Source organism: Salarias fasciatus (assembly GCF_902148845.1).
Source record: "Salarias fasciatus chromosome 7 unlocalized genomic scaffold, fSalaFa1.1 super_scaffold_4, whole genome shotgun sequence".
NCBI classification, from domain to species: domain Eukaryota; kingdom Metazoa; phylum Chordata; class Actinopteri; order Blenniiformes; family Blenniidae; genus Salarias; species Salarias fasciatus.
This window is the reverse complement of record NW_021941229.1, coordinates 20,638,829-20,664,886: the sequence shown is the minus strand read 5'-3', so window position 1 is coordinate 20,664,886 and position 26,058 is coordinate 20,638,829. Positions and strand designations below refer to the sequence as shown.

The following is a 26,058-nucleotide window of genomic DNA, read 5'->3' as shown; positions in this document are numbered from 1 at the left end:
TACGCTCCGAGAAAGTGGAGCTATTCAATCTAGTTACAATGATCATTACCATAATATTTGTCCTTTGATGCAATCTATTCCAATTAGAGAAATTAGTTTTAAGTTGTTGAATTTTGAGACAGCTGGTTGTGTGGGGTCTCACCTCCTGATTACACATTTATTGTGAGAAAGCCCTTTTTTTTCTCCAGGCTGTTGGACAATCGCGCTGTAGGAGACGTTGCTCCAAGTTTCTGCTTTTGTCCCTCAGCTCAGCCGGATCTCCAGAGACCTGTCCCCTGGAAACCCCCCTTAAAATTGGGATTTCTCACTTTCTTAACACAGCTGTATTTCTGCTGCTGGCCTTTGTTGGCACACAGAGAGGCAACAGTACAGTCGAGATAACTTTTTACCCAAAGTCTGCCAATTCCCACAGGACTTAAACACCTCACCTTTCAAAGAATTAGAAGAAAAACAGTAACATTAATGGCTTGAATTATTTAATAAAATAACCAAAGAGCATGTTTTTTTATATATAAATATTATGTAGATTTTCAATCCAGCTCATGTACATACAGTGTGTGCTTAAATATTAAAGACCGTAATGCTCAGGAGGATTTGCTTCGAGACACGGTGCTGTAATGCCATGGCGGAGAATGGACTGTGGGGATGAGTTCATGATTTGTTATTGTTTTTTTTTTTTTTTTTTGCACTGTTTCTCTCAAAAGTAGCATTTTTAAGTAAGTAATGGCTTTAAGATGGTGCTAGTTTCAGAAGCAGTGAAGGATGAAAACTGGAGGGAAGACAGTTAGTTTAAATAGGCTTGTTTTGCAGACAACTGGAGGGGGAGTTAGCTGGCATGACATGAATTTGAAATGCTCTGAATCAGATAGCGCGCCGTCACCCAATTAAATATTCACTTTTCTGATGCTTTTTTTTTTAAGATATTCTGTTTGAGTCTGACGATGCTGTTTTCATCCTAAACCTCAGGTCCTCGCGGTGAAGCCCTGCAGCATGGCCAGTCCGGGACTCTGCCCCACTTCCTGGAGGAGCCGGTCGACGCCTACATCGTCAAGAGCAACCCCATCAAGCTGCGGTGTCAGGCTCGACCTGCGCTCCAGATTTTCTTCAAGTGCAACGGTGAATGGGTCCACCAGAGCCAGCACATGTCTCAGGAGCACACCGACCTCAACACAGGTACGGGTTCACTTCGTTTCTCTGGATGCATAATGGATGAGTTCCTGACAAGGAGGGTCTGAGGTGTTTCCACAACAAAGTGATGACAAAACTTTTCAAACTTGTTTTAAAAGCATGCATCCGCTTTGTTAATGTCTTCATGCAAGGCAGGTTGAAAACCATCTTTTACACAATTCATTTTACAGCAAAATACAAGAATTTTACATTTTTATCCATTCTTCTGTTTTCTTTTTCTTGCGTTTACATTTGGAAATTCATGTCATTTTTCATAAACAGCAAAAAAAAATGTCAAAACAATGTAACTCTTATGTTGGCCAAATAGAAGGTGCTGTTGAGGAAAATACTTCATGAAGAAACAGTGAAAGTGAAGCAAAAGCGAGAAATACACCTGGAGTCAGTGCACTGCCAGATGGTAACATCTGAGTTACTTTCTAACCTCTTCCTGTCCTTTATCAATAAAATCAGGAAAATATCACAAGTTTTCACATCTTGAATTCAGTCCGTTTTCATTCTATTTCCATTCATCTTTCTCTCTCCATATTTGATCGTATTTTAAATTTGCATTCATCACCCAACTTAACCTTTTTCAATATTCATCATCCAATATACGTTTATTTTTGGCATGGGCTCCACTCCGGCCCAACAAATCAACAAGTAACTTGAGAAAATTTCAAAGAAAACGGATTTTATTTAAATTTTTTTAGACAAATTTCACCGAGACCAGAGCTGAGCTATCGGTGATACTGCTAGAAAACTAGCATCGGTGTCAACGCCATGCTGTCAGCGCGAGTTTGTAAAAATATGTATAATGCAACAGCAACTGTAGAATTTTTGGGGACATTACACTGTGTTTTGCACCAGAAGTTTCCATCAGAATTTGCTTTGTTTTAAGATTATTGTTATTTCCCATTGTAGTGATTTGTTGTATGAAAATATAAAAATTTTCACAGAATGATTTTCAATTCACTTCAACAAAAACTTGAAATTTTGAGATACAATCCTAACGGTACAATACTTAAGAACACAGTGTTAATCGATAAACCACTTCGTTTATTGGCAGCAGGTCAGTCATTTTCCAACTTTTTCGGGAGTGGGGGTCACACAAACTACTTGAAACATTAAAGAAACGTCTGTCCTTTCAGACCTTTTCCTGTCATTTCATGTTATGAAAAACGCAGCAGGGACTGAAGTCTTGAGAATGAACTTTGCTTGTGGCGCTCTGTGACAATGCCTGCGGCTACGTCCAACCCCGTAAATATATTTGCGTCTCCACTTTCCTTCTGTGTGTCACATTTGATTTGAACTGAAATGACAACTGTTAGAGCATGAAAGGCACCAACTTGTTCAATTTCAGGATTAGGCTCCCAACTCGGAGTTGTGTCTCTCACTGATGCAACCAGCTGAAATGCAGTTGTTGTTTCAACTTCAAAATGAATCCAGTCAAACCACAAAGAAAATTTCCCTTTTTCTAATACTCTGGCTTGTTTCTGTTGCGTCATCTCACAATGGGCATTAAACATCTCAAGGATTCATTGATGTTTGTACAGCAAATTGAACGGCGTCATTACTCAAACAAAGTTACACCCCCTCCCAAATAATATTCTTGTAATATATTTGCATGGATCCTGAAGTGTACCTTGGAAAAAAAGTTGCTTTTAAAGCCAGGCAGCGGAATGACTTGGATTTATAGTTCTGCGGTATTCACGCGCGCAGTGATAAACATATCAGCAACACTTTTTTTTTTATTTGTTTGTTTTGTCAGATGCAGATGAAGGCAAGCTGTTTATGGGCCTGCTTTTGCAGCTATTAGTACAACAGTGCTGGTGCTTCACTTAACGGGAAGCACCAAGTGATATCTCCTTCCAGAGTTAACAATGGACCCCTAAATTTTTACTGCCTCCAGTCTGGATTCATAGCTTGGCTCCCATCTGGCTCCTTATCACCACTCATATCTGCTCCAGTGGGACAGTCAGAGGAGGGAGATGTACAGAAGGGAGGAGATTGACTGAAAGCTGGAAAGTCGAGCACCTCATAAAGGAGAAAAGCTCAGTCCAGAACATCGTCTGTGTCGGGATGTGCCCTCCCAACAGGATGCGTCTGAGACTGAGGATGTTTGTGTGCCGACCTCGGCTGAGGAGCAGGAAAGTTGACGTTGTTTTTCCTAAACATCAAGATGAATTGTTATGTGGCGGAAGTTCTCAATTAACTTCTGCGTGTATCCTATTTAGAGCGTTGAATCCCGTCTGTCAACACCTCACACTGCTGTTATATCTTCAGCACTCAGAGCTGACAGTCTCGTGGACAGCGAGGCATCTCTCAGTAAGTTTCAATTAAGCCGATAAAGTAGTTATGTGGAAAGACTGGCGGGAACTTTGTAATGGCGGAACCCCAACCCTCTATTTCTGAAGTAGCTCTGATTTTGGTCCTATATCTTCAAGATATCTGAAGACACCAACCACTTCGTTCAACTTTCTTGTTTTCATTTAACTTATTTGTGTTTTTAGCAACAGATTAAAGTCACATAAACTCCGCCGTAAGGTTTTATCTGCACTCCTTTACTGCATGTAGAAAAGAATGCAACTTAGCTTCTGAATTAAGGTGCGAACAAATGGAAATAAATGCATAGGAACATATACTGTGTTCTTGAAAACCCTTCGGCTCTTAGATTTACCAGATTATTTAGAATTTTATGCATGTAAACATATTTGGAAAATAAGCCTAAAGTGAAGTCTCCTGCTCAACGTTCAGTGTCTGGCAGCTCTTCAGTGGCAGAGCTGCGCTTGTTTGGTTTCTGGTAGCTTTTGATTTGAAAGTCTGAGTTATGGTTATGAGGTGTTTGCGTGCTGCTGCAGCGAGGTGCAGTTTACAGCAGGCGAGGGAACTGACTTTCTGTCGGATTTACAAATATGTGAAGACGACAGAAGAGCTCAGATTTTCCAATGAACTGCTAGACTGCACAACTGATTGCTGACTGTCATGACCCAGAATACTCTACTTAATTAAGCAGATATTTTTACAAAGAAGTGTTACATTTGTGTTTTGTTTTGTTCTCTCGGCGAAACAATTCATATTCACAATTGTACTGAGGCCTTTTAAATGTCCCAAATACATTATCATATATATATATATATTCTTAAAAAAACATTAGGCAGAGGTTTTTTTTAAGCAGAGGTACGAACAGCCTCTTTTCCTGCTTTTTCATTGTAGCTTTACCAACTCAGAAAAAGTTTGAATATTTTACACATACACACAAATACACATTATTGTTTCCATGGATTGTGAGCGCTTATGAAAAAAAATCTTCATTAGTAAGGAAAATGTGCTGAACTCAGAGACTCAGAGCAGTTTGTGTGGGATTGTATAATCTGAGGTGAATCTCATATTAAAGTGCATAAAATAAACATATTTGGCAGTTCCGATTATGAAAAAAATGATGAAAAATCGTACAAAAAATTATACTAGTAGTGTATTACATTATACATATATTCTAGATAATATTTGGTTATTATTTGGGTTGTCCTTTAGTGTTGTTAGGTCTTTCATGAACACACAACCGTGACATTTGAAGGCTTCATTTTCAAAGCGTCTGGCTCGACATGGAGCTGCTGTTATAGCTTTTATATTGAGTCAATTCTTATGGTTGAATGTTGAAAATGACCTGCTGTCAGCACAATCTCGTGCAGCGGGAGTCCATCTGATTGGACTAATATGTTGACATGCAGAGCACGAACGTTCTGGAAACACCATTTATCGAAGGAGGACACGCTCACGTAGGCATCTTGCTACTTTTGCGTGAAACATACTTGATTCAATACTGTACATGCAGGAAGCATTAGCATCAGTTTTTCCAGGTGCATAATTTAGTGGAGCTCCTGTAGTCATGGTTTTAACTTCATAGCACCTACAAGACAGCAGCCACATCAAACTAACAATAAGCATGGATCAGGATTCACATTAAAAACAATAACAAACATGAATTAGCATAAAAAATATCTGGTGAGTCTTAATGTCTTTTTTTTTTTTTTGATTCTGGATGATACCTTGAAAGGAAAATCAGGATAGAAAGAACAAAATGTCCCCGAATATTTGCCAGTATGCATTTTGAAGAAGAGTGGGCCCGGCCATCTTTGACAACCCACACTTGGACGTGATCGCACACCTCCCTCTGAAAGCGGCAGATAGCTTGAAATATTCAAACGATCGTATCTGCATGCATCATTTGGACACAGTGGAGATGTCCTTTGGAGCATGCCATAAAATCCTCTCCCAAATAAGATATTCTGCGTCCGTCGGTCCAATCATTAGCCGAGCAGCAATGCAGAATGCTCCTTTTCCTGTGATGCTGCCTGTTTTCATTTTTCACACATCACTCCAGTAAATGCTTATTTTGTTCAGTTAAATTGTAAATGGTTTTTGAAGCTGAATATTAGCCGGTAGCTAAGCTGGACATCACTTTTTGGCCTTCTGGTACTTTCCTGTGAAGCTAAGTTTAAAAAAGTGTTCTAATATAGTAAAATAATGACTCTTCTCATTATGTCTTTTTCTCAATTTAATGACTAAAATGCTCCTATTGATTATCGCTACGGGCTGGGAGTAGTATGACTGCAGCAAAGCCAACGTCACAGTTCAGAAACAGCTTTTCTTTTTCATTACATTACAAACTGCACGTGTGGCTATAGCTAACTGAAAAATTTGCATTTTATGAAGGCAATAACACTACGTTGATAATGAGAATGTAGTCCTTATTTGTGGCTCACAATTTTTTAAGATTTCACTTTAAAAGATTCAAGTTCTCATTGTGGCTTTGTACAAATTCTATTTAATCCCAAGTTAATAAAGAAAAATAAAGACAGCTGAAGTTGTGAACGTTAAATAACTTTTTTCTTCTTTTCTTCCTGTTGTTGGTGACTCAGACATGAAATCATACTTTGTTTTTTTCAGTTTCAGCAGCAGATGATACGGCGTCTCTTCCATGTCCTTACACTGAAGTTTTAAAACCCAAATGTCATGAACTAGAAAGCCATTATTAGTCTGAATAGAAGTTGAATGAATTCCGTGTCACCACTGGTTAACTTCCACTTGGTGATGTGATTTAGTGATTTGCCAACCTCATCTACGAAAGTGTTTATGAATCAGTGTGACCTTGAAAGCCCAAGTCTGTAAGAAATTAAACACAGCGAGTTCTGAAAAGAAAACAAGACTGTGGTTTAGTAACAAAGGAACGTGCGGCCTCTGCCGTTTCATTACTCCTCCTGGCTTTATTTAAGTAATAAAATGCCTTCATCATGCGTCTCAACGATAGACAACATCAGTCATACATAGCCATTTGAAAATATGTATTTCCTTGGTAAGAACTGCAAAGCTCCATGTTTATTTTGTGTTTTAGGACTCATCGTTGTGCCATCTCTGCTGATGTTTGTTCTTTGACTGCACATTGACTTTTATGGTGTGAAATGACAGCTCCTCTTTTAAAGGGGACTTTTTGACACATTTGGAAAGTATCATCATGTGTTTTCTTCTCTCTGTCTTCTTCCTTTTTGTTTATCTTCATCCACTAATCCCCTGCCCCCCCATCTCTCCCTTGCCTTCTGTCCACTGTTTCTCCATTTTTATTTTCATCCCAGTACTTGCACACAAACAAATATCACCTTAAAGCTCAAGTGCATGCTGTGTTTGGCCTGCATGGTGATGTGTGGCTGCTCAGCCGTGCTTTAGTATTCTGCGGTTGGGAGTGCAGAGGATTTCTTTGAACCTGACCTGGGATTTAGAGAGCGTTTCTCGACAGCGTCTGTCGGTGGTGTCCATGTTGCACTCAGGCAGAGGTGGGCAGGCGAGCCGCATGTTGAGAAAATGAACATCTCGCCTCTGCTGAGACACTTCTGGCTGTCCATCCAGCTTCATCTGTAGGAGGCAGCTTGAACAGCTATATCTCGGTACAAGCTATTATAGTCTGACTCAGGTGGTAGAATGGCCCCTGGGTTCAGCGGCATGCAGGGGGGCTGTAGCTATTAAAGCAGTAAGCTGTGAATTAAATGCAGACAGACTCAACAACACATGCCCGAACACTGTTTGACCACGGGGTTTTAAGGCAGAGGACAGACACCGTGTATATCCAGAGGCAGCTAACTCAGCTAGGGGGAAATATTTAACCACTGCGCTGTGCTGTTTATTCTCAGATTTGGCATAAGCTGGACTCTGCCTTCCAGGGGACGGAGTGGCAAAAGAGTGCAGAAACGTATCGAAGACAGCATCTGTTGCAGCTGATAGGAGGAGCATCTGCTGCCATAGATTGTAGCTCGATGTGTCACTTGTTTCAGCTGTAGGAAGCACGTTGTGTTTCCCTCTCTGTAAGCTGTGCAGCGGAGTAAAATAATGTTTTTCCTGTCATGTAACAGCTGAATATTTCATACCTGTAATTCATCTTCTCTGAGAGCTAACCCTGACTCAGATGAGTAAGTCTGAGCTTTTCTTTGTTTTCTGGGCTTTAAAAAACGTATTTATTGGTTTCCAAATACTGAGTTCCAAAAATCATTTTCAGCCCATGAAAACTTGTATAATTACATGTTTTAAATTCTGTTAAACTAGCAGCTTTGTTAAAACTGTGCTAAACTCACATTTGGCTCAAAGTGGAAAAACATGATTGCAGGTCAAATTAACATTAAAATGAATGATAATGAACGATAGATACAAAATTGCAAGGTTTGCAGTTTGTCACACAATTTAAAAAAAATATGGATTCATTCACTTCAATCACGCTGGATGATAAAAAAGCAAATCAGGCCTCCAATTTATGAAAAAAAAGAGGAAAACTTAATTAAAACAACATTAGAGGGTATCTGCTAATAACTCTTAAGACAGCAATGTCAGTAACTAGCAGTTCAAAATGGATTTTTCAAATTTAATTAAAAACTAAATTAAGACCTTTGTTTTCAAGCTAAATTTGTTCCTGAAAGTTGTCATGAAACCAGAGACTGACTTTAGCATAACAAACGGTCAGTGGATCGGTCTGAACGCTTTCAGTTGTAAAGTTTTCTCCAGATGAAATCTAACACAACTTCACTTTTTAGTCATACAAACTCAATAAAGAACGAAATTATGAAATGAAAAAAAAATGTATATATATATATATATTTTTTTTTTTTTTTTCAAACTGACTATGAACTTGAGTGAGACACTTCTGCATTTTTATTTAACATGGCAGCCTGAGGTGGGGGTGGAGGGGTGAGGGTGGGGGTGGCAGACAAGGCGTATTTGTCTTACTGTGCTGTTTTTTCACAGTTTAAGCCGAGACAGACTTGAACTTTAAAATAACCTCAACGATGAGGACGCGCAAGTTAAAGAAGTGAAGATATGTGTTGCAGCACAAAAGACGACCTTGTGTGTTGAACAGCTGGTTCTGCATTGACGAAGCTGAATGTAACTCAACTCATTAAACCACTTTACTGAAGCGAAGGCAAACACAGTTTTATCAGACAGAGGAATTATTCTTGCACTGAGATTTGAGCTGTCAGACTCGACACAGCGAAGAGTCTCAATCCTCATTGTGTGATGGAGAAGTGTCCGTGTGGTTAATGAAGTATTTTGAGAAACTGAATATCTGAGATCAAAGCCGTTTCTCTTTATTGGAGATCATTTTCACTGTTTCGCCTTTCACTTTTTTTCTGCGTGAGTGAGTCGTTTTCTCCCCTCTTCTTTTTGTTTGAGATTAAACCGTGAGGGTGACTGCGAATTTGGCTCCCCTAAAATTTCAGAGCTTCTAATGACATTAGCAGCGGGAGGCCGATGTGAAGAGAGCAAACGTGTTGGCTTGGCCAACGCTTCACACTGGATCCACTCATGCGTGAAGCACTCGGGGAATGTATGCTGCGCGAGGCCAAGCGTTTCTCAGATATTTCAGAAAATGTGCTTATTCCCCCTCCTGCCAAGAAGAACCAAATATGAGCTGTATGGAAACAAATGAAGTATAAAATGTCGTGGAGTAAAATGCTGATGTTATGCCTTCCAGTCCGGATTAAATCTCCTCCATAGACCGACGCTCACTTCAGTAGCCACATGCTAATGTTTATCGCTCCCAGCAATGTCTGTTTAGCCTCCTTGAGGCATTTAAAGACACTAAACTCTGTAAATCCACCTGCAGCTTTAGAGGTCCTGGGAGGTGGAATCTGTTGACCCAAGGCAAAGGTGGCCAAAGAGCACAAAATCTTCCCTTGAGGATAAGTACACATTTTTATTCAGACTCTGTGAAAGTAGAATTTAATATCTTTAGTCAGTCTGAATCTAAAAGTACCTCCTATATTTTGGGCATTTGCATTCTTAAAGCCAGCAAAAACAAACCAATGTTTTAGCCTAAACCAAGCTCCCAGAAGGCTTTGCAAGAAACAGCATGAAGCAACAGGTAATCATGTAAAGATGTGGTGATGTGGCATATTGAATCAAACGGAGAGGTTTTGGCTTTGACAACTTGTAAGTGGATGAATGTAACTTATATGTGTATGAATGGCCAAATACCAAAAGACATGTAACGTCATCACTGATGTCCCTTAACCCGGGATGACGGGTGTTCGGCACAACCCGGGGTCCACATACCCTTAAACTAAGCAGAGCAGCCATTATATCGTTTCCTGCTTTTCCTGGGGGGTATTTGTGTGTCTGGCTCTTCAATCCTGACTTGTCCATCTAAGGACACCCCGCCAGGAGCATGCTGCTTCAGAAGGCGCCGCTCCCTAGATTACCAGATCAGACTAACCCTCCTGCCTTGAACTCTCTGTTTACTGATCCGTCTGCAGCTCTGCTCTCATCCTGTGATCCACAAATTTGAGTCACGACCAAAAGAGTAAGATTGCGGATCGGAGCAGTCAGAGTGACCACCAGTGTTGATTTTTCAAGACAGACATGAAGTGATTCATTTAAAAGCGGCCTGGCCAGGAAAGCATTTGCAGCACCGCACAGTTATTATGAAATAAACTAACAAACAGAGATTAAAAGAGTGGGTTGCATAATGAAAATCTTGAATCAGGAAGGTAAAGAGCTGCGCCGCACGACAAGAGAGAAGTCTGTAAACTTCCCAGACAGTCTCATTACTGCTCTCATACCTTTTATACAGATGTGGCAATCAGAGTGGCATTTTGAAAACGACTCACTAAAAGGAGAGGAGACACTTTCCCCAAGTAGGAAAATAATGTCTGAATAATGCAGGGTTTATTGACGTGAATATAATGGGGCACAACAAATCTGCAGCCGGAGACAGATGGCGTGGCATTTAAAGGCAAATTGTGTAGATAGTGAGGGTGCAGAGTTGGAGATGTGTTATCGTTTTAGCTCATGTATCGGTTTGCAGAAACAGTGAACGTTTTAATAACTCCATTTGTAGTTCTGCTTAATAACAGCATATTAGAGCTAAAAATAAATTACAGAATTAAAAACTGAGATGCTACTTTTGCCAGACAAAAAAAAAAGGAGGCCATGGCACACGGGAATATTGCCTGCTGGTAATTCTGTGTTTTTGGAAAAGAGAAAGAGAGGAATTAGTGGTAACAAGAACAGTGTGAACTTTTAATTGTCTCCGAGTTTTTCCACATCCAACTGCTTCTGTCCATTGCATCTGCAAGACGGCGCAGAAACTGGCACGGAGACAAAGATCTGACTGAGTCGTCCGATGTGACCAAAAGTCTGTGTGGTCGTTGTGCAGCAGCCTGCTTGTGTTTGCACTCGGTTTAATCAATGTAAACACAGTGAATCACTGCACACAAAGCCTCTGCCCAGTGCTTTACTTTTCAGAGCGGCGACTGCCCATTCGACGCACATCGCTCCAGCTTCTTCCTCACATTTCTAATTCAACCAACTAGTTTTTCATATTTAGTCAAAGCACATGTACATTCAGACTGTCACCCTCCAGTGACCCAATACAGCGTATTGTTTTTTGTTTTTTTTCAATCTCCTGATTTGCATGTGTAACCTAAAATGGATTATTTACTATGAACATTATTCCTGGCTCCTCCCTGGGATTTGGTATGCACTGACTGTCAGAACCGGCTCGTTGTATGTTTATTCTCAGCACATCTGTGATCCAGCTTTCACTAAAACACCCGACACTTTTCCTTTTGCGCCACCTCATTTGAATGAAACTATCTGTTTGTGCCTGTCCTCAAACAAACCGGGCAGGATGTGAAAACACTAAACAGAAAAACACAGACGTGTCGAAGTGCTCCTCGTGGTCTGACATAAAAATTAAGCTCTTGGGGAGATATTCAGAATGAGGATGTTGTATTTCAGGAGACACACGCTGCAGAAAACGACCTCTCCAGTTAAAATATTGTATATTCTTGTAACCATCTCACTTCCTCTCAAGCTGCATTGTGCATCTCGTCCAAGTTAGCAAACCACAAGGCGGAAAACGAACAAAACGCTGAAGAACCATGATTTGTTTGTCGGTCTGTCAGAGAAATTAAAAGCTTTCTTCATTAACATTAATCTCATTCCAATTCTCAGACATTAAGCAGCTACTTTAAGTTAGTCTGAAAACCTAAAAAACACTCCAAATTTTACTTTAATGACACATCAAGTGGTTTAAAACTTTGATTCCATTAAGAGTATCTGAAGTATTGCTACCCTTAAAATCAGATCATGTCTGGAATATTAACACGGCCAGAACCACTAAACGTGCAACAGTTTATTATAATGTAGCTGTGACACATGGTCTAAGTGGTCGACACTGTGTGGGTCCGTCTGATAACTGACTCCAATAAACGATTAACTGAAAGAAGATCCTCCATAATCTGAATGCTAGAATTAAAAAAAAAAAAAAAAAGTAGTTTAGTTTTTACTTCGAATGAAATACCAAGGTTAGTCAAAGCAGTTAAAAAATTATTATTTTTATCATATCTGGTATTTCAGGTACTTTCTAACTTTAATTATACAGCTGGACTTCCATCATATTTCTGTCAATACTACAGAATTAGTATAGGATTAATAAATAAAGCGCGGCTCATTTGACAAACAGGAGTTTAAAGAAATAGTAACAGGGCTGCTCTGCCTTTGCTAATGCTAACAGTGGCCTCTTTGAGCAGAACAGTGCAGGAGCAGCACTCTCACTGCTTTCATCTCCAGAAATATCAACAGGGAAAAAGCGCAACTGCATTGCTAATTTCCTAATATTGATCAAGTGTTACCAAGAGTAAGAGGGGCTGCTGTAATTCATAATGAATCATTTATCACTTTCAAAAATGAAAGATAGAATGGCAGCAACATTATAATACCTCAAAGTGCCAAAATGATGTGGAGACGAGCGAACGATCATACATTACAAAACAAATCAACTGCGAATAAAATGGATACATGCAAAGCAAAAAGTGATTCTACAACCAGCTGCTGATGGGAATTTTTAATAGGTCAATAAAAATATGTTTGCGGGGTGACTGAAGCTCTACACACACACACACACACACACGTACACACACGTACACCTTCCTAGTGTGAGGCTGTACTTTTTTTCAGTCGGCGTGTGCCGGGGAAGTGATCATCGCTCACTGAGACAGTTTCACGAGCAGATGGTTGATGGAGTTCTATGAATAATTGACTGCGATTACCTACTGACTTGCTATCAAACGCCATGTCTTCATGACTCCCTTCACATCTACGACGAGGTGATGAACATGACACCGTTGCATGTGTTTCTTTATTTAATTATTAGCTTCAGTAGACTGCAAAGGTTCGTTCATGGCAGCTGGCCTCTGGGAGGGACTTTTAGGAAGGGATCTTTTTGGATTATGAGTCTTTTTTTTTTTATATATATATATACTTTTTTTAAATAAAATCAAGCCGAAAAAAATGGAGCAGGTGAAAATTAGGAGTTATGCAGAAAATATAGTCATCATGTAGTTGTTGACAAGCCGTCATCAATTACAGCAGGATAGAATAAATTTAATTTAACCCATCATGTCATGAGGCAAATGAGCACATGTGAGACCGCAGTCCTAGATTATATGAGTAATCAGTAGTTAACATGTTTGTCAGTTTCTGGATTTAACACAATTTGTATAAATGACACTTTAATTGAAGCACTGCTGGACTCAGTCGTGCTCCTGATTGATGCTTTCCATTGAAAATATGAAAAATATTACGTTGTATTGGTTTTATTTAAAAAAAAAGTCAATAACAAAACGGCTGCAAAACATAGCAAAGATCAAAAAAGTGATGATATTTTGGTTAATTTCTCAACAAACTCTATATATTTTGAGGACTTTTCAGTTTGCTGTAAAAGATTATTGATTCAGACTGATTCTGTACAAGTGCTGTTTGGCACCAGGCTTCCATTTGAGTAACTTTTTATGTTATTCGAGGTCTTTTTACGTGTGTGTGTGTATTGAGAAATAATATTGACTATTCATGTAAGACCTGAAATGGATTTGTAATACTTCAGTGTACATGTATTTTCAGGCTTGTGAGTACACAACTGGCAACATTTACCTTGGGGGGGAAAAAGAAAAAAACAATAATACAAGCACTGTATGTGTGTCCAGGCTTCAACGCTAAAGGCGACTATCCTGACCTGAACTGTGAGAGATGAGCATGATCAGGAGTGACAGTAATGGGAGTCCAACACAAACACAGAGGAGGAGAGCTCTCTGTGGAGTCACTGTTCGAGCTCCTGCTCCTGGAGCCGTGAAGGGTTTCCTGGCTTCATGTAAAAGACAGTCGACGTCTCAGGATTCATGAGACCGAGAGTGAAATGCGCTGTGGAGATCCAACAGATTATAACACAGATGGTTTAATGCCCTGGATATTTCATTGAGCTTCAAATCGCATTGTTTGGTATTAGATGTGAGAAAAAAAAAAAATCCTCTTTCAAGCAAGAAATGAAGAACAGCTCTCAAACTAAACTATGGACTTTATCAAGGATACAGTAAATTGCTCATTTTGAGGCTTCAAGTTAGTGTTCAGCATTCTCGACTCACTTTCTGTTGAAGTTTGCAAGTTTTTTTATTTGGACGCTTCCTTCCACAGACGTGCGTTTTGCACATTTTGCAGACGCTGAATTGATTGCAGATTGCGAATGTAATTGTCTCTGTTAACCTCATACAGTGCGTCCTTTTACCCACAACCAGCCGAGGTCAGCTTATCTAGTTTAGTTGCTTTAGTTGTCCTTTTGACGGCATTTTAATCTGCCGTCTACTGTCTTTGTTCTCCACTGCTCTCCTTGTCCCTCCTTGTTTTCTCTTGTTATTTTTCATATCAATCTTCCTGAAAAACACTCTGAGTGAGACCACCCTGTCTGAAAGGTGCCATAGAGGCGAGTCTAAAGTTTGATTGATTGATTGGCGAAGCTGTTATAGAGGGTGAATGGGGTAGAGGATGGGTGTTGTTGTTGAGCAGCGCCGTGTTCCCACAGCTTTCATGCAACAGCACTGATTTCTTCATCTCTTTGCAATGGCAGTCTTCTGATGAATTACAGGCAGCTCGATACTTCAAGTAATCATCAGTACCCAGATTATAAAATCCCTTCAGGAAAACAGCCGGCTCTGATAGATCCCAAGGAATGAGGCTGCATTGAGTCCTTACAGTCACTAAATCAATCGGTTTCTGTTATATTTATAATGAAAAGCCTTGAAAATTCAATGGCAAGGCTGCCAACTGCTCGTGCTGACCTATCGTGGAAGAAAACTTTATTTTTTGTCTCATTGAAATGCTGCAAGAGGGGTCGAGAGATGGAAATGAGTGATAGAAGTCAAGAGATTATTGAAGGACACAGTGTAAGAAGAGGAGAGGCGAAGGTGGAACAGAGGGGATATCTGTGCCTATAGACCTCAGCTGAAAGGATGATACTCTGATGGAGAGATAAGAGAAAGAGGGGATAATAGGAGAAAGAGGACATTGGAAATGGAGAGGGTGAAAGAGAGGCTGAAAATGGATCCGGCGCTGGTTGCCTGGAGAATGAGAGGATAGCAGCTTTAGCAGATCTACTGATGAAGCGATAGTGATTGAGGCAAAGTGTATGAATGCTGGGCGGAGGGAGGAAGTATGGATATCTATTCCTGTTGATGCTCCTGTCAAAAACCCCAGTGTTGTGTATTATGATCCTGGCAGTCGGCGAGATATCATCAACGAGCCATGAACTCGACAACAAAGAGGAGGAGGTGTGGACTGGTGAGGGGAAGAGAACGATGCCTCCAAGTCTCTCACTGTCACAAACTATTAGTTAAAGAAATGGAAGCGAAACAAATGAAGTGGCCCACAGAGTAAAAACTACTTGTGTATGCAGAAGTGGTTCCTAATAAGCAGACACGCTTTTTTTTTTTTTTTTTTTGGATAAACATAAACAAGGCAACTGGGGGAATGACACAAATAAGGACTCGCAGCATTTTAATGGCTGAATTATCATGATTTTTTTATGCATGGAGTAATGCGTCCCTTTTGGTTCCAGGATTAAGTATGACACACACAGCTGGGACCAGACTGAAGATTTTGCTGGGAGCATGTTCCGCTTGTCTAGCAGGGTTCGTCTGCGTCTGGCCTTTAGCCAACCCTCGCAGCCTCCGCATGCAGAGTCGCATGCGGCAGTGTCACATCTCGCAAACGTTTCCCCGGAGCCGGGTTCACATCAGACAGACGCTCTCCCGAAGCCATCGCCGTCCACCTCAACCCGCCGCCCGCGCCGTGTCACCCGCTGTGTACACAGCCGCCTCGCGAGGAGCCCCTCAGACAAACAGAGGTCTGAAAATCCCCCCCTTTGCTGTGGCGCTAAGCGCGACAGAGACACGGATGAGCTCCGTCAGACCAGCCGGCCAGATCAAGCCACTTGTAGCTGGCACTGCCCGGCTCTCCCGGGGGCTCCTCATAATCTCAGCCAAAGTGAAACAATGGACTAAAGCTTGGAAGAAAGACGCCACAGGCCCCGTGCCAAACAAACTAAAAGAGAGACAGAATGAAAGGGGGGAGAACGGGAACGACCCGGGATGATAAGTGAGCGTCAGCGTTGGTATATCTCTTCCTGACTCTTTTATGGATGCTAGATTAGAGCCGCATTAAAGGGACGTGATTAAGGGGGCAAGTGGAAGCTGCTCCACCTTGAGGTCTGTTGTCAAGGCTTTGTGGCGGTCTGTCAAGAGCTCCTGGCGTGAGCCTGAGGGGGAAGCAAGAAGAGAGGACGAGGTGAAACGAAAATAAAGAGGCATCCGGGGACAGGCTCATGGATGGAGCTGAATGGGTGTTTGTATTCCTGAATGTTGAGAAGTGACCGTCAGCGTCAGCGTGACTGAGCGGCTTTTGGATCGTTTTTCTAACACGGTGTCATTTCAGGCTATTTCCAGCTTTTTGATCTCGGTCTAATGTGAGAAAACCTGGAAGTCAGAATGTCATTCTGATTTTACTCCTTTTGTTTATTTCACAGTCTTAAATGAAGCCATGGCCTTCGCTCAACTAAACAATACCCAGTCGGAATACCCAGATCTCCATCTATCTATATTATTGCACATTATGTGGAGAAGAATTCTGTCAGGGTTTGTTCAGCGACTGACTTTGTCCAGGAAAAAAGCTCTTGATGCAGGTCTGCAGGGCGGCGGCTCGCGTCAGGAACAGTAAATTGTTGTTTATTCATAAGTTTTCCTCTGTTTATCTGATCATTAATAAAGATGAGGAGTTCTGATTGTGAAAAAAAGTCAGCAGTGAATTTGGCAACGTCTATTCCCTCGCTTCCTTAGCGCTTTAGGCACAAATCAGAAGTGAAACTGCGTCTACAGGTACTGACAGAAGTTCAGAGAATGCATAACAGAGCAACATGACGGTGTGATTTTAAATATTTACTAAATACTTAAGAGTGTTGAATTTCAATCTCAACTTTGCACGATCATTTTCAAAAACAGTCATGACAGATTGTACTAAGTTTATTTTTGATAAATCACTGTGAAACCATGAAAATATTTTTTCAGTTAAATCTTAGTTTATTTGGCTGAGAAGGTAAATACAATCCGCCAATGAAGAACCAGACTCTCTGCAGGCTAGAGAGGTATACATATATATCTACAGTAGTTCATGTGAAAGCAGACTTCTCTCATCTTCTTCTCGTCTCACCAACATTTCTATGAAAAAGAAAAAGATAGCCGAGGGTTGATTACAGGCACTTCAGTTCTTTCTTTGTTGAAGAGAACTATATATTTTTTTTGTCACGCAAGCTGCACACAATGGCGTTTTGTTGAATGGTTCGAGAAAAGCGGAATTACCTGCACAAAAACATTTCTCGAGTGTTCGTACTCTTTGTGTTACAGGCTTTTCTAAAATGAGATTAAAATTGCTACATGTTTTTTAACAGCTTCTCTTTTGTCTGCTATTCTATCAAACACATTTAAAATGATTTAATATTTACTTTAGATCATTTATTTAACATTATATAGATAAATGTTGGTTAAATTAAGCCTTTGACTAATGAATGGGTGTGTTTGAACTTTGGAATATGAAATTACTAAAGAGTTGAGAAGAATTTAGATGAAGTGTGTACGCACTTGTGGCATTTTTCGACAACACTAATTAGTTTTGTTTTAAAAGCAAACTATGTGCGAGAAAATATCCAGTATTTACCAGAGTAAATGTATTTATTTACATCCCAGAGATGTGACACAAAGTTTGAGCTTCTTTGTGTCGATAAAGTCACTAAAAAAAGCATCTGTTTTCATCTCACATGTGCTCATATAAAACCTGTGTTATCACATCAGTGGCTTGATTATGTTTGTGATAAATTGCTGCATCTGTGTTGGTAAATATATTGTGTTTGCTGACGACGAAGATTTGAATGAATGCCCAAAGCTTTCTGCTGCAAACGGTTCAGTTAGTTTCAGTAAAATGTGCATTAAATACTAAGGTCCTCTTTACATTGTGTGTTTGGACTTTATATTGATTAATTTTGGAGCCCTCCGTCACGATACGTGTGTATTCCCCTCCCTTAATGTCTCGTTGCAGATAGCAAGCGCTTGTTCTCATGTTGGAGAAAACGATTACAGACACCACGGAGGATGTGGAGTGTGAATATATTTCTCCATGATGTCTAATCTTATACTGAGCATTAGTCATACGTGCGTCAGCAGATCCAGATCATCACAAAACGAGAGTCATGCAGGATTTTATCAGCCGATGCCTTCAGTATCTTCCACAGAAATTCTACATCCACAATCCGCTGAACGAACTGAAGTGAACTTGGGTGACACCATGACACCGCAAATTTCTCCTGATTTGATGACAAATTTATCCACACTAGAGAGCAATCTTGTGTTTTTATTTGCATGTAGTTAAATGTGCCTCGCTCTCACTTAATCAGGCATGTTGATTAAGACTCTAATTTGAAGCAGGGGAAAGGAGGAGGAGTAGATAAAGTGGGAAGGAGGGGGGCCCATTGTACATAATATCAGTCAGTCATTGCAGGGGATTACAGTGTCTTCAGAGAACATTGCTGTTTTACATTACTTCATTAGGCTCCCTTTGATAACCTTTCATTTCACATTATTAGTTTTCATTTAATCCCAGTCCATGTCTAAGCCGCTGTCTGCAATGTACGGCGTGATGGCAAGAAGCCTGTGGAGAGACAACTCTTAGACAAGTGTAGGTCTGCGTAATTAAGCATTAAGCCACGAGAGGCAGAGCTTTGCCGTGATTTCTCAACAGCTGCTCTAAGATGTGTGGGTAAGCACAACTTCTTAGCTGCTCTTAAGAAACAGTCGTGATCTTCCTTTTGTAACATTCAAACAAGGTTTGATTCCACACTGGTGGCCTCATGTGGAGCTTGCAAGTTCCCCCCCGTGCGTGCGTCTGTTTCTTTTAGCGCTCGCACTTCTTTCGCACTCCCAAAACAAACTTGTGAGGCTAATTGGTGACTGTATTGTGAGACTGGCTCTGTCTCTGGGATTGCTCTGTGATGCACTGGCACCCTGTTGGGGGGCACGCTGCCTTTCAGCTGGCTGGGACCGACTGAAGCAACCCTCAGTTGGATGAAGCGCTTATTAAAAAAAAAACACAAAAAAGATAGATGGCTGTTTCGGCTTGATTATATGATCATATTAGAATTTTTAAATATTTTGCTTCTTTTCTGACTTCCTCTTTCATTGGAGAGTCTGCCTTTCCCATTTTAATTCCCTCCCTACACATGGGAGATTGGAAACTAAGCATGCATGTAATCCAACATTTCTGTTTGCAGTTTTGTCTCATTGATAACAGCCTTTGCCGTTCACTGTTCCATTTTCAGTCGCCATGTCAAATCTGTGGATGACAATGCAAAAGCAAACCCAACATTTCCCACTGCTGTTCATTCAAAATTATAACAATATAGAATTTTATAAAAGTGCAGCTTTGTTTTCGAGGAAAGTATTAAATAAGCAAGCACGGAGCTCATTCTTCAAATATACATGCAGAGTGTAAGATTTGGTTACTTCTGGCATTTTCTGTTGAGGCAACTGTCTTTGGCCTTTTCAGATATTGCCAGGATGAATGGAACAAGCTGGCCACAGCTAAAGATTTGCCGACTAAAGACTGCTGTTGGTGTAAAGAGGCTGCTTATTGACTGAATTTTGTAATTAAGCAGAATGAGTTGGTGGGACGCCCCACAGGCAGACAAACCACAAGTTCTTTTCTTGTTTTTCTGACACAGTAGCTACCTGAAGTGTTTTTCTGGGGGACTGAAATAAAGTTGTCACGAACAGTAACCAAGGTGGTGTCATCTCTGTATGTCAGTATCTGTACATATGAACTGCTTTGTAAATCAGAATGGAGGATGGATTGTGAATGATGTTTCCAATGACACAGGAAGGACACACATATTAAAAAAAAAAAAAAAAATCCCTATACTTTGATTTCAAACTGGCAACAACATATATCTATGTTTGGAAGATAACGGAAGAAAAGGTGCAGGAAGTTATGTGGCGCGCCTGTGTGGAGGTGGATGGATGGATCGTTTTCTGATTGTAATGGTTACCATAGATTTTCAGACATGCAGTGTGACAAAGCTTGATCACGTATTTATTTTTTACTGGCACGTCTCTAATTTCCACCGAATCAGATCAGGCTTAGATGCACCTGTCGGAGTTGATTGCATACAATCTCCTCGACGCTCCATTTCCCACCCGACACACTAAAGATAATCCTGGAATCTTTTTGACGAAAGCTGCGTGAAATTGCGTTAAGTTGCACGACGGTGAAGAGGAAGTTAGACATAAGAACTGCTTAAAACATCTGGTAAAGTTTTGAAATAAACTACAGAACACCTGCACTCGTGATCTTCACTGTGTCTTCCTCCTCGCTGGATCAGCAGGGCTTTTATTTGATCATTAACACCAATTATTTTTTCAGTCATTCACTGTGATTATGCTGAATAGCAACGCCTTTTTTCACTGCATTGAAGGTTTTTATTTTTCCTGATTATAGACTTTTTTTTTTTTTTTTTTTTTGCATCAGGTGTGTGTCGCACCAAAGATGATTTTGATGTCAACAAACTGAAAACCTGAAACCTCTCATTTCATCGCCTGAAATCGACACCCAGAAAGAAATAACAAAAGCAGCCAGTGGAACTTAAGATGGTGCAAACCCACACCCAACCTCGTGAGCATATCACCTGTTCTTTCCACCTGTTCAACAATCTTTTAGTGATGGTTCTTACAACAATACATGTTCAGAACCATTCTGGGAATGAGTGAAAAACCGTTTTCAGTTTATATAAGAGTAAAAAAAAAAAAGGAGGGTCTGCTTCTAGTTCAATCAGTTTATTTATAGATCACATTTAAAACAACAAATGTGCCCCACACAAAGGTTTCATCATAAAATCATTTGATGCTCCGATCAAATGAAATCACAGTCATAGCATTACAGTAAGAAATGACACTGATCACTTTGCTGCTTCCACACCACCCAGAAACTATCTATTCATAGACTATTGTACTGGTTTTCTGTCCACTGGGTGAGCTTTTGTTCTCGTACATCTCCACCTCCCACTGTGAAAGGTCATTTGAATGCAGGTTTGGACACCAGACATCAAACCGCAGCCAATCATAATTCTGCTTCCACATGCTAATAAATCTGTTGAAGTCGGCCGGTTTAAACGCAGGTTTCTGCACGGTGAGACAGAAATCATCCGCGCCGGTTGAAAGCTGCAATTTCCCAGATACCCAATAAAGCTCTCCTATTATACATTAATGGTCCGAGCCTGTCATCTTTTCACATAGTCTGGCGTAATTGAAATGCTGGGCTTCTAAATTCCCATCAGTTGTCTTGGAAAACGCTCATCTCGGGCCTGGCTCATTATGGGCTGCATCACAGGCAAAACACACGGATAGCAACGAATGGCCTGCGCGGCATTAAGTCAAAGTTCTGCGGCAGAGCCAGATGATTTGATCGTGGAAGACGCGGGATTTGATTGCACATGACTGGCACCATCTCTCTTCTCCCTGAAATCAGAGGCAATTTTTATAGTCTTCAGAGTAAAAACAGTGCACGCTCGCTTGGAGGTAATGTGTTCCTCCTCTCAGTTTATGCTTCGACATTTAGTGTCACTTGTGTGGGACTGATTATGCTGCGCACACACCGAGGAGATATGAAGACTCGCCAACAAGTTTTCACCAGCGCAAGAACTTTTCATTGGTCGCAATATGTTTGCCCAACTGAGACTTTGAAAAATAATTATCAACAGACAAATCATGACAGACATATTAATACGCGCCAGGAATGCGGTCAGCCCTGTGGATTTATCTCTGAAGAAAGTAACCAGTTTAAATTGCTGTCCAAACAAAATCCGTGAAATTTATTTGGCCTGACACACATTCTTTCAGCCGTCTCCTCCGGGCGAGCGGCAGATCTGTTTACAGCTGATAATCGTATCAGATTCAAAATTCACTCATCATCTTGTCCCGGCAAATCTGCATCTCTTTGATTGATCGCTCCTGCCGTATAATGAGAGCTAATCTGAGCAATCCTCTGTTTTTTGTGTGTGTGTGTGTGTGTGCAGGACTGAAGATCCGCGAGGTGATGATCAACGTGTCCCGTCAGCAGGTGGAGGACTTTCACGGCCCCGAGGATTACTGGTGTCTGTGCGTCGCCTGGAGTCACCTGGGTACCTCCAAGAGCCGCAAGGCAACCGTCCGGATCGCCTGTAAGCAACTCGGTGTCACGTCTGATAGCAGCCCGACCTGACCGCCTTTGAAAAGGTTACCCTCCTTCAAAGAGCGGGCGGGTTTTTGCGGGAGCGCCGCTCTTCCGTGTCCACGTGTGTTCGTGCGGGGAGAAAAGGTCACACATGAAACAATGTGACTCATAATGTGCCTGTTTGATTGCCCCTTCATGCTGCTGTGTGTGTGTGTTCTTTAATCCAGACTGTTTATTCTGCTCCGCAGACCTGAGGAAGAACTTTGAGCAGGATCCCCAGGGCACCGAGGTGCCTCTGAACGGCATGATCGTGTTGCACTGTCGGCCCCCAGAGGGAGTGCCTGTGGCTGAGGTGAGGGCTCCTTGCACTTCAAACATGGAACATTTTCTCCTGTTTTGCCTGGAAGAGCAGCCGTCATCTGTCTGGTTCGCGCACAGCGCCGCGCCGTTTTCCCGATGCAGTGTTTTCTTACTCTCCAGCTGCAGCAAATCAAAGGCACATCTGCACGTTTCTCTCTTGCCTTTGTATAAATCAGGGCTGCGGTTGATGAGCTGAAGCCGCTATTTGTTGAGTTTGTCAGAGTTACTGTGTTTGAGCTGGAGCCATCATTCATACGCTGGGAGTAATATCCATCTATATGCATCGCTATGTCTTCCGTGTGCCACAGTGTGTCCTCAGGTTAAAGGATGTATGGCTGTGACTTATTCGGATGTCATGTATTAATTTCACTCTTGCTATCATTCTTTTGCTTTCTCTTCTGAGGCTGAGTGCCTGTTTGTGTGTGTGTGTGTGTGTGTGTGTGTGCATGTGTGAGAGAGCGTCTGTCATTGCCATTTTAATTTTTACTATGAATATAAAATGAGGCTCTCATGGACAGTCCCGTTGAGTGGTGTGTTGTGCTGCGCTCTGATGTTGTGTGCCTTCATGTGGAGGCTCTGTAGACAGATATGTCAATATCAAAAGCCTGTGTGCCCAAGCATCTGAAGCTTTGCATTTACTTAAAGGCACAGTCTGTGATCTGTTCGTAAACAAAATGACAGTCAGACCGGGAAATTTCAAAGCACAGGACTGGAACCCCCTGCTGTGATGGCCAAATTGACTGACAGTCCTTTACGTACGCTCACTAATAAGTTATTAATGCTGTGTGGTGATAATGGGGAAAGCTTTTGTTTACATCAGTGATGTAAACACAGTAGGAACATCCATGCATATCATGTACACACACTGCGAGTCAAACTTTGTAATTACGTTCTCCACTGCGGGTGATTGTGATCGTGACCCATTTCTCATCAGTACGAATATATACGTCACGTTTGCCGCTTGTTCCTTCCTCAAAAGTTGACTTTGCTTCTCATGTCAGGACGGTTCATAAATCTTAGCATGCATCTTCGCGCTGCTTCATCCAGCTGGGGGTCTCAGGGTGCTGGAGACAGTCCCGGCTGACTGTGGAGCAAAGCAGGCTACAAGCTGGACAGGATCCCATCACTGGGCAGTCAGAGAATTGGACACACACCATACACACACACTCACAGCTCTGGGCACTTTGAAAGACATGTTGTTCCAGAGTACCTCCAGAAAACCCACGCTCACACAGGGAGAACATACAAATTCCACCCAGAAAAGCCCGGATTCAAACCCGAGGTATTCGCACTGTGAGGAATGGAGTCCTAACCACTGGGGAACGATGTTGTTTTCTTTTTTTTTTTTTTTTGTATGGATCACTGAGTCATAAGTGTAGGTTTTTGTAAGATTTTCTTTATTTTCCTATTTCGAGTGAATAACTCCCCTGCTATCAATGTAAATTGAGCTCTGGGCACATCCATCATATGACTGACCTCCTAAGTGGAATATTTACATATTTTTATGCACTGGGATTTGAAGATGCCTTTCTGTAGTTGGTCGTTTTGACTCACAGGTTGATAAAACAGTAGACTATATTCTTACCTGGATCTTACTCTGTATTTAAAATAAGACAATTTGGAGAAACACAATGTTTTCACTACATCAAGCTCTTGTTAATCTATACATAGAAAGCATAGAATATGGCGTTGAAGAATGAACGTTACAACAGATACATAACATAAGATGCAATGAACATATTTTAATATGATGCTACTCAGCAAAAACCTTGTTTGACACTTGTTTTGTACTTTAAACATTGATCTTTCTGGATATGATATAGGTAGGTGAAGAGTTTGAAGATCTGCCCTCACTGATCTAATCTTTCAAAATGGTAGACTTCAAAGCAAAGTATTTTGCGTATTTTGATGATTTTATTCGAAGAAGTCTGCAAACAGCATAAACCGGTAGAGTTTAGCTTTGAGTGGAGTCGCAGTAGAGTGCCGTGTGTGAACTTACAATTCATTTCCATTTGTTTCGTTCTGCCACGCTGTGACAACTACAATGTTATTAGGCAAAGTGATTTTATTAAAAGAACATAAACGAGGTCAAGGAGGCTGGAAAAGATGATCTCAAACTGTGTTTTGGAAATTAAACGTCGTACACAATGAAACATAATGAACAGCTGCCTTAAAATCACTACAAATTAGGATCCACACCTTTCGTAAATAAAGGAATCCTAAGTTGGGATTCACTGCAGGACTTACAGGTCTGGTGATTTCCATGACAATGTGTAGATAAGTAGAAAATGACTAATTCAGAATGAATCATTTATTTATTTAATTAGCATTATGCCGCACTACAGCTGGCATTGTTGTTGTGGTTTCACGGTTTTTAAGCTGAAGTCGCCTATAATGCAAAGACCAATTAGCATTGCGCTGCGTGAGCCGCTGCAATTCAGAGCTGCGAAGGTAATACTCGTTTAACGGAGTGATTATTCAAGTGTTTACTTTTTTTTTTTTTCCGCTGTGCCTAATCCTCTGATGACTGTTTTCACGCTCACTTACAGTATTCACAACAAATGGAGTTCTGAGAACGGCATTAACATGTGCTTTATCATGAGCTGGCCAGCTCAGTCTGCTTCCCTTTTTATTAATAAAGGTGCAAATATGGAGGATACATTTACTTAATGTCACACAAAATGGGCTGCCTTGGTTGAAATATCATTTTAAGCAAAACTGCACCTTCAAGTCAAGATTTTTTTTTTAAGATTTTCCAATTTTTAAGACAAGTAACACAAATCAGAAGGACAGCGGATAAAACAGTGTGGGTTGGATGAATAATGTCTATATGAGGCTTTTAAAACATGGCGTTATGGAACAAAGAGGACGCAGAAAAAAGCAGAAAGGAAACATAGTCATAGCTACTGATGGACGTTGTATAAAGTGGGAAGATACGGTTCCCTGTGGCGAGGTCTGCCAGTTCATTGTTATGTGTTTCTAAAGTAGTTGTTTTATTAGTTGAAAACTGCATGTGAGCCTTCAATACCGCACATCAAGGCTCATCAAATTACAACACCTCAGAATAAATTAATTAAATGTGCACTGCAAACACAAAATGATTGTGCCTCTCTCACCATATACTGTTGCTTTTATCTGTTCAAGTGATTGTCCATTCCAACAGGTTTAATCCAGGAAACTACTTGCTGTGAAGAGACAGTGCTAACCACTACGGTACCGTGCCATCCATTCAATCTTGGATATGCAGGAATTCTCCCTCATAAATAATAGACTGAACCCAAAAGGCCCCAAGAGACGACTGCAGCTCCGATCTAAGAAACATGTACACAAGAGATGACATGGACCCACTGAACTCTGTAGCTCCAAACAATTTGTTTATGATCCCTATAGATAATATTCATTGAGTTAACTTAAAAT

At 40.9% G+C, this 26,058-nt stretch overlaps 1 protein-coding gene across 1 annotated transcript in view; it reads left to right on the top strand.

Moving 5' to 3' along the window:
* LOC115383463 (netrin receptor UNC5D-like) overlaps window positions 1-26,058 on the top strand; it is a gene marked incomplete at its 5' end in the record, with an annotated part of 179,839 nt that overhangs the window by 100,332 nt on the left and 53,449 nt on the right. Inside the window, 3 exons of the mRNA XM_030085654.1 lie at window positions 967-1,173; window positions 22,145-22,288; window positions 22,530-22,633. Of these exons, the coding sequence (XP_029941514.1) occupies window positions 967-1,173; window positions 22,145-22,288; window positions 22,530-22,633 (455 nt within the window). The remainder of the gene's footprint in view (window positions 1-966; window positions 1,174-22,144; window positions 22,289-22,529; window positions 22,634-26,058) is intronic.